A 10,247-nucleotide genomic window follows, 5' to 3' on the forward strand; every position below is an offset into this window, starting at 1 on the left:
AAATTTCAATTTCTCTCTACCTTGATTACACTTCTATTTATAATATTCTCATCTCATTTTTGCTTTTATCTGACCCGCAATTGGCAAAATAAAAATATACATCAACGGTCTTTCTTGTCAAATTTTCTTCTCGATATTCAATATCAAGAGCAAGATCACCCTGTTTACAAGATTAAAAATATTGACGCCTATCGCGAAGAAAATGATTGCTTTTATTTTTTTAACCTTAAACCTTAACTATCATTTTTAATTCGTACAATAACTGGCATTTTTGTAATACATTTTGTGATACTAGTACAATGATAAATTTAAGCAAAACAAGTTAACTGTTCTTTAATATTTAATTTTAATTTTAATTAATTTCGAAACATAAGATATTTATTGAATTGATATCGGCAATCGCTTTATTATGTAATTGTGTTCAGTAAAAAAGACTATGTTGAAATGAATATAATCGGCGCTCGGAGTGACGCACAAAGCTGCGTGGGAAGTGGGGTGTCGATGATGGAGGGAGAGCCGTTGGTCCGACACGCGTGCGCATCCCCGTATTTTTCTACTCCCGCCGGCTTACTCTTCCCTCTATATATGACATATACAGCCTGTATAATACAGGTTGCAGCATAGTATTTTCGCCAGCACCCGCAGTAATCGAATAGAAATTCTCGGATCAACGTTGGGCCACGTTGATTCACCGTTGTACTACGAGATCAGGTACGATTGCCGGTGATCGCATGCGGATCGCGCACAAGTCCTTTTTTTTATTTATTATTAATTATTGCTGTTTCTAGCAAAACAATATTATTTGCAATTTGAAATTTTCATAATAGACAAGTTATTTAGCATGTAAATACTATTTTGCCTTTCTCTGTATTTATTATTAATTGTTAATTTTTTCAGTAAAACAATATCGTATTGAACCCTTTTTTAAATTTTTACTATCTTCTGTTATCTATTATTCTGATGTCTATTTTAAAAAAGCAACAGAGTGGGTGTTCTTGTTCATTATTTTTTAATGATGGATCTTTTGATCCATTTGGAATCTATATTTCTTCTCAATTAAAATATTATAACTTCAGAACACGGCAAATAATTTTTGAACGAAGTAATCTCTCGTTAGCATTTGCTATCGCAGATTGATGAATCGCAAACTCGCAAATTTGCATTTAAAATTTTACCTTTAAAATCGTCGCACTTGCATTACTATACGTTATAGACTTACTTTGCACACAGTGCGTTTTAAAAATGCTGCTAAAAATAATTATAGAACATTAAGTGGCAACCAATATGACGAATTATTCTCTTCGAGATTCATTCTGCAAATGAGATGCGAGGTCAAGCGCGTACGGAAATACTACTTGCACGTGGTAATCACGTGCGCTTATCGGGCACCGGAAAATTACTCCTCGGATGCCTATATCATTAAATGCACAGATATTTATCAATTTCACTACACAGATTACGCCATTTACACCACGGCGTTATTCTTCAATGAACGAATTTGATAAGTTTCACATAAATTCTTTTCCTAACGAAAATGTCAAATCAATAGTAATCTTCAGTTAACGATTGAAAGAGAAGAATTTTCTACTTTAGGGAATCAATGAATATATATAACTAATTTTCTTTTAACTTTATGTAAAATTTAATTTAACAGTATTTTAGTTTAATTAATTAATTTAAGCCTCAGCTAGAAAGATATATGATAATAATTAAAAAATTGCAATAACTAATGACTCTTGAAGAAAATATCAAATTGGGATCAAGAAATTAATCTATAACAGTCGAAACAGTCTCTTGTTTTCTGGACCAGCTCTTTCCTAAAAGGCACCGTGCTGAATAAGTCTCTCGAAAGGTTTAATCCTTTTTCAAGAAAGTTCTTTCCACATTAATTTGCCACGTGGTCGCTTCTCTAAGTGACCACACGGTCATCGGATGCTGCGGATCGCGATGTGCATCGCGCCGCGCTGCAAAATAAAATTCAATTTGTAATTTGGCGAAAATAGAAAGAAACCTTAATTAACCGATTCGCGATTGTTTACTCCAAAGTGATTGTTTGCGCTAACCGTCCATTTATTATTGTCGCTTTTATATGTATTTATTTATATAATTTTCGTCTGTTTTCGTGTATTTACAAGATGAGCTAAAATATTGGTCGGAGATGTCGGTTGGAAATGTGACGATGCAATCGTCACAATATAATTATACGTATTCATCAAAAAAGTTAAAAAATGCTATATAAGATTATCGCGATAAAATTTTTTATCTTTTTATCGTTACTTTGACTATAATTTATTTATTCTGATAAGAACATGATCGATTTACAAACTTGTTAGAAAACTTTGTGATGGAAATGTACCGAGTACCTATATCTACATTACAATTATATGTTTGCCGATATGATACGTTGAATGATTAAATTTTTTGTACTGTTGTTATTTCCTTATAGGTGTAATTAGGAAGTTCCACCAGACTCTCTACTATGGCGGAATCTTTAGAGCAGATGCCAAAATCCGACACCATAAGGCTTCGCGATCGCTATATCGGGTAAGCAACACATTTACAAGTAATGGCAAGCGCACGAGGCGTTCTTGGCTCTAATGCATTTTAAACAAATAAAATTGTGTCATGACGATTTTTTTTTATTCTAGACAATCGTGCAAGCTGTTTTACAAATCAAATCCGTTAAAAATCGTAAAAGCTGAGGGACAACACATGTACGATGAGAAGGGTAATAGATACTTGGACTGCATAAATAACGTTGCGCATGGTACGTACTTTTCAGTTCTTAAATATTAGATAATTCGTCATTGTTAAGCCTCATTGGTCTTAATTGCAGATTTTTTTTATGTAACATAGCTTTTAATCGATATATCGATATAATTTGACTCCCTATAGTCGGTCACTGTCATCCGGACGTCGTACGAGCTGGACAGGAACAGATGGCCTTGCTATCCACGAACAATCGTTTCCTTCATGACAACCTGGTGATATGCGCGAGTCGACTGGCATCGCTTCTGCCAGAACCGCTGTCCGTTTGCTTCCTAGTGAACTCCGGGAGCGAAGCTAATGATCTTGCTCTTCGTCTCGCTCGGACGCACACGAAGAACAAAGATGTCATTACACTGGACCAGTAAGTTCTACCATTCATCAGGCTACCAGAATTAATACTCTCTGTGTGTGCGATATTTTTATAACATTCTATTATTGAGTTCCACGCGCTACGTCACGAAAATTCCGTCGGTTAACGAGACGAATATGGAATGAACTTCCATTATTTCCTACTCGGATCTCCTCGACGTAAGCAATGTGCCGCATGTGTGTATCTGGCTTAAAATATATTGGATATTTCAGGCTGTGAACAAACACTGATGAGAAAATTCACTGCCGAACTAATCAGACCGATTTGTCTTTTTTGCAGCTTCTTACCGCTCTAAATCGACAGGGACGCGGAAACACGTCGCTTTTTTGGGCAATCGAGATCGAGCGTACCAGACGGGCAAATCGGATGTGGACATCTGATTCTTTTCACCGCGGCGGAAAATAGAATTCGCCAGCATAAAGATCTTGTCGCTGTTTTTAGGTGGCGTAAGTCTCACGACCGACGTACGTGCCAACACGTATGATACATAATCTATATTTATTTTCGCCTTCTATCGGTGAGGACGATGTCGCCGAATATTGGACTGGACTTATCCGAGAGAGACAGAAAGAAAGACAGAGAGAAAGAGAGTGACAAACGCTAGACGATGTTTTGAATGAAAATGTAAACTTAAAGTAAATGTAAAATGTGAAGACAAAGCGAAGTCACATCTAGCATTCTAGCACATAAGCGACTTTGTTAAAGTTAAGTGCCAATTCTAAAACTGTACAAAGTTGCGTAAAACATTGAGATAATACTGTAATTATTACCGATGAATTTATACTAGAACTAGAAAACTGATAACGATAACGCGCTTGTGCACTTGTGCTCTAATTATTAAAAGCAGTTGTGGACTTTATGCTTTGTCTTTCTATCGACGTTGATAGCTCAGGACAGCTCGAGGGCACACGAATTAATAATTACTTCACGTCTTTGCTCGAGTTTATGAGTGAGTAGCCCTTGGCAACTACACGGACACGAATGCGAATATCGTAGCCACGGTGGGGTCATTGAGCGTCTTCGGCAACAATGGGAAAAAGCTAAAAAAAAAAGTTACATTTTCAGGGACTGCCTTTACTTAGTAAAATAATACTTATTAAATAATAATGAATAATTCTTAGAGAGCTACATTGTAGCCTTGCAGTGCCTCGAAGAATTTAAATTTCGATGAACGTAACGGCCAGAGAAGAAATTTCTGTTCACGTTTATCTTTCTGCTTTTAGCGCTTATCACGGACATTTGACCACGATAATCGATATCTCGCCGTACAAATTCAACCAGCCTAACGGCACCGGCAAGAAGGATTGGGTGCACGTGGTAAAGTATTATAAATGCTTTTTGTAAATGATTATTGATAACGATATGAAATTGTCTCTGTTTATTGCATATGAATTATCTTTCTTTTTCTCAAGAAACTTTAAATCAATAAGACAGGCACGGAGATAGCCTTATAAAGAAAAATAAAATTTTAAGACAAAAAATCTGACAACAGATTTGAAGACTTAATCTTACAGTAAAATTTGTTATCATTAAAATAACTATAATTTCTTTGTTATATAGATTATTTCTTGATTGTGAAAAAATCATGTTTATCATATTTATATCGTTTATATTGTTAAATGGAATATGTATTTCATATGTTTTATATTTCGCTACTTTTCTCTTTCAGGCTCCTTGTCCGGACGTGTACCGCGGGAAATATCGCGCCACCGATTACGTTGACGAGGATCTCGGGGTTAAATATGCCGAAGATGTACAGCAAATCTGCAAGGACATCAAGGCTCAAGGACGTGGACTTTGCGCCTACATCGCGGAAAGTCTCATATCGGTCGGTGGGCAGATTCTGCCGCCGCAAAATTATTTTAAAAATGTATACAGGTATATAAGAAACTATTTTATTTTAATACGTACTTATAGATACGTATTACATACATATAGAAGACCATAAAGCTAGAATAAATATATAAATGACAATATGGAAAAAAATTGATTTTATAGGCACGTACGCGAAGCAGGAGGTGTCTGTATTGCGGATGAGGTTCAAGTCGGTTTTGGCAGAGTCGGCACTCACATGTGGGCCTTTCAATTGTACGGCGAGGACGTTGTGCCGGATATAGTCACATTGGGCAAGCCCATGGGCAACGGTCATCCCGTTGCGGCCGTCATAACAACGCCAGAAATCGCGCGTAGTTTCTGCGATACTAGAATCGAATACTTCAACACGGTTAGTTTAGATGTTATTAACATCAGCGTTTTGGAAGTTGCTGAAAATATGTTTATAACAAAAGATATTCCGCGTAATTTCAGTACGGGGGCAATCCCGTATCCTGCGCGGTGGCGAACGCAGTGATGGAAGTCATAGAACGTGAGGGCCTTCAGGAGAACGCCTTGAAGGTAGGCAATCATCTGATCGCGGAATTGAAAAAATTGGCGAAGCGACGGAGGATTATCGGCGACGTGCGCGGCGCTGGGCTGTTCGTGGGCATCGAATTAGTGCGCGACAGAATTAAGAAGATACCAGCGACGGCGGAGGCGAAGCACGTGGTATCTAGGATGAAGGAGAAGAAGATTCTTGTCAGCAGCGACGGGCCCGACAACAACGTTCTGAAACTGAAGCCGCCGATGGTCTTCACACTCGAGAACGCCAATCATTTCGTATCCGTTCTCGATGAAGTGCTCGAAGAAGTCGATATCGATTTCGACGAGGTGATTAGCATTTTGCGTTTACTTATTGTTAGACACGCTAGCGATTACAGTAGTCTTTACCGAAATAAAGTATCAAGAAAATACTATTTTTTTATTATGGTAAAAAAAATTTATCTAAAGCAAAATAAATTCTTAAAATTTTGTACTAAATATGCGTGACTTTTAAAAAATAATATAATTAATAATTGTGTGTGTTTCAGGAACCGGAAACTACTACAACTATCATCAAAGCAACGATCTCATCCATAGAAGTCGACAGAAGCACCGCGGTGAATAGCGGAAAGTCACTATTTGTTCACGCTAATTAATAACGTATCTCGTACAAATATTGCAAATTTAAAATAGTTTTATATAAAAAAAGTATTATTACTTTTAAGATAAATATTATTTCTTATTATGATATATATTTTTATATAATTAACTCGGAAATATACATAAATAGAATTATTTTAGTAAAATAAGACAATATATATATATATTATTGAGATGTTATAAAAAATATGTTAAAATCAATACATTTTTATATAATTGAAGGTTATCAATCTCAACCTTCCCTAACAAAATAAAATTTATTTTGATATAAAAAGAAATATATATGTTTATATTGTATTCCAGTATATTGTTTATTCCTGAAATATATGGTTTCTTTAATATTCTACCTTAAATTTACTGTATGTGTTCTTTCTATCTTAATTTTTTCCTTCTTTTATTAATGAACCAATAATAAAATAAATCCATTCGAATAAACAATTGTGAAGAAATACGAATGATTCATGAACACTTATTAAAGCAAGTTGTTTTCTTAAACGGTCGTGTTTTTCTTTCTCTACACTTCTCTTTTTAAATTCAATTTTGTTTTATTTAAACACCTTCATTCTATAAATTATATAATTCTTTGTTTAGCTTTTGGTACATGTCTTTCAGTTTATCTTTATATGCTTGTATAAAGCAATAGTCTAGGTCAAGCAAGCGGACGTGAGCAAGCACGAATAAATAATTACATCAATGAGTGCACACAGTGCCGCCATGTTGGTGCCGTTCGCATACCCATTAAAACAAATTTCTTTATGCTTGCTCGCGCTCGCGTCAAGTTTCTTCGTTACTATTCGGCTTTATGCAAATATAAGAATAAACTCAGATGCAAAAGAGATAAACAAAAAAATTATGTAATTAAAAAAGTGTTTGAGTAAAGAAAAATAGAAAATAAAAGAAAGGAGCGCAAGACAGGCATAACGCAATCAAATCTGGCGGACCAGACGTAAAAAAAGTTTTGCAATATAATAATAAAATTATAATTATAATTACAATATTATGGTAAATTATTTTAAATAATATTATCGAATTATTATGAAAATTTCATCTTATTTTATTTAAAAATTATATAACGTACATGCGAAAAACAAATCTGTTATTAATGTCTTAAAATTATATTTAATGTAATATTTGTAATATGAGTAACAGAGAAAATATCTGTAAGAATTAAATTATTAATTTGTTACATTATATAATAAGAATCCAGTATGAATTAACGAGAAAATGAATGAGTGAATATACAGAAATATGTGGAAAGAAAGATAAGAATTTGCAGAATGTAGAAATGTATATTTTGTTAAAATAAAAATATCTACGATAAGATAGATAAGTTAAACTATCGTATGCAAATAAAGTAAAGAATGACGTAAGACGGTCGACAATAATTTGTAATATTTTATAAATTTTTAAAGCTCTTATTAAAATATACTATTACACAATTTTTATTAAATACTTACAATTGGAAAGGTAAAAGCCATAATGGTGTAAGTCAAATTTTTTAAGATATTGATCTATGCACTCGTGTGCATAGATGCAATTTATATATTGTATAGATTGCGTTTATGCACACGAGTCAATATTTTAAAAAATTTGACTTACACCACTATTGCTTTCCTCTCCAATTAATGAAATAATTATCTAATCTAAATAAACGTACATCTACGGTCACATATACTGTTGTTGCGTCACATGTCCTAACGTTAAATGTCCTTGCGTTACACTAACGTTACAAGAAGCGCAATTTCAGAACATTCTAGAATTTTTGAATCGCAAAAAATCAAACTCTTGAAAATTATTAGAAATTAATTCGCGAAAAATTGACAAAAAGGAACGAAAAATCAACTTCTCGAAAATTATTAAAAATTACTACATTCGCGAAATTGGTAGACGAAAGAAAAATTATTTTTAAGAAAATATTATTTGTAAAGAACATGACACTAATTTAATAATATTAAATTGCGATTTGGAAGAAGATTGGATTTTTAAATCTAGAAGAGTTTATATTACAAATATTTAAACCTTTGAAAATCAACGAAGTATCAAAAGAATAAAACTCTACAATATGGCACAAAAATCAAATTTCCAAACACTTTAATATTAAAAATTCTATTAATATTTTTTATTTTATTTCTCTTATTTAAACAAATCTGTAAAATCTTTTGTTATATCTTGGTCAAAGTTATTACGAATAATTGCTATATATCTTATAATTATAAATGCAACAATATGCAGATAAATTATATTTTTCCAAATTAGCATACACATATACACATCTATTACATATATATATATCTTTCCATAATTTACAAAATATTACTTTTAGTACCGTATCTTTATTAAGGGATCGAGTGTTAAGGAAGCGTTTATTTCTCATAAGAAAAAAGAAAGCTAATTGTAGAAACTAATTGTCAATTTATTCTCTCCGTCTTCTAATGTCTCTTTGAAAATAAATTATATATTTATAGAACGATTAGATTACAACTCTTTTTTTTAACAAAATCATATTTAATTGTTCTTTAATTTTTATAAATTTTGTAGAATAATTTAAATATAAGATATATATATATATTGTTTAAATACTTTACACGCGTACTTGAAAGTTAAACGCACATAAAAATAGAAAGAAAAGTTTTCTACACAAGTTTATCATAATCTGGAAAAAAAACAATCTTAAAAATACTTGAAAGGAAATGTTGTTTACTTATAAATTTCCTGCCCGCGTAATCATAGAAGATATCTCCTGCAACTAACACCGATATCTCGCGACCTGGATCAAAGTTTGACACTTTTAATTTCCATTTTCCGTTGGAAAATGTATGCAAATTCACATTACATTCACTAACATCTCTCGTTGCTCGTCTTTCGCAGACGTTTTCATTCATGATAAGATGCAAAAAAGAGAGAGAAAAACTTAATGAAAAAGCAGTTATTGACATAAAATTGTTATACCAACGATCTCCAAATGCCAAGCGAAAATTTGACACGTGCAGAAAATTATCAGTAATCTATCATGAATTAACATCCTTTCTGTTTATTCGACAAAACGGCGAATGCATTAAGACATGATCATAAAAAATTATTATTTTTATTAAATTTTATGATTACACTTACATAACAGATTAATGAAATAACAAATATAATAATAATTGTAATAAAAATAATAATTATAAAAAAATATTAAATGTATATCTATTGTACAAAATATATAAATATATATTACATATATTATATATATATATATATTTAATTATATTATTTTAATATATATTATATCCGTTTATTTAATTATATTATACGTCAGAGTAAAGAATCCCTGCATAATTTTCACTTTTAAGTATAATTAAAAATACATATATTTATTCTAATCTACAGCGAATAGACACACGTAATTATACTTTGCGTAAGTTACAGAAAATATACTTTCAATTACGTCGAATATTTTGATAAATTTCAGTATATTGACTAGAAAACAGTTGATTAATATCGATCTCGATGTGTTTTGATCAATCGAGCAAAGTTAATAATATCATCGTACGAAGTCAAAGTTCTGTCCGGAAGTCCGATGGCACGACCTCGTCTTCATTTTCTTAAATATGCTACGGATGTCATAAGTAATCTATCGTATGAAAGGTTAAAAAAATTTGTCACGCGCGTGGTGAACGATATAGTTTCAAGTTTGAACGGATACTGAATCTGTGGCCATCAACAGGTCAAGTTGAGTTGGCATACTCCTGTATATAAATTAAATCAAGGAAAGGAAGCTTTCATTTCGCATTTGGTACTGGCCACCACATAACACCATGTGGTTCCCTGTCACCGTTCTTCTACTTGGTAAGTAGACATCAACTTTGTAGATATGTAATAGTTTCCATGAAAATTTCAAATAAAATATCTCGCATTTCCATGAAATTTTCAAAACTATATTTTCCGAATTAGTAAAGAAAATCGATTGATTTTCCGATTGATATAAAATCATTGCTGTAAAATCTAACTTTCATATTTTGCATGCGTTATTATTTAACTAATTTATGTACAAAGATAAATCCAATTTTTTGAGACAATTAACGTAATAAGAATTTCATTTCAATAT

The 10,247-nt window shown here is 32.3% G+C and overlaps 1 protein-coding gene across 1 annotated transcript; it reads left to right on the top strand.

Moving 5' to 3' along the window:
- Nucleotides 1–604: 604 nt before the first annotated feature.
- Nucleotides 605–6,238, top strand: LOC112465357 (alanine--glyoxylate aminotransferase 2-like). The gene is made up of 9 exons (XM_025032871.1): nucleotides 605–711; nucleotides 2,447–2,544; nucleotides 2,649–2,767; nucleotides 2,896–3,130; nucleotides 4,363–4,456; nucleotides 4,809–5,017; nucleotides 5,138–5,363; nucleotides 5,447–5,845; nucleotides 6,046–6,238. The coding sequence occupies exons 2-9, from the start codon at nucleotides 2,480–2,482 to the stop codon at nucleotides 6,151–6,153; spliced, it is 1,455 nt and encodes a 484-aa protein (XP_024888639.1). The 5' UTR covers nucleotides 605–711; nucleotides 2,447–2,479; the 3' UTR covers nucleotides 6,154–6,238.
- The last annotated feature ends 4,009 nt before the right edge of the window (nucleotides 6,239–10,247 follow it).

This window comes from Temnothorax curvispinosus, unplaced genomic scaffold (assembly GCF_003070985.1).
Source record: "Temnothorax curvispinosus isolate PA1 unplaced genomic scaffold, ASM307098v1 QBEX01015145.1, whole genome shotgun sequence".
NCBI classification, from domain to species: Eukaryota; Metazoa; Arthropoda; class Insecta; order Hymenoptera; family Formicidae; genus Temnothorax; species Temnothorax curvispinosus.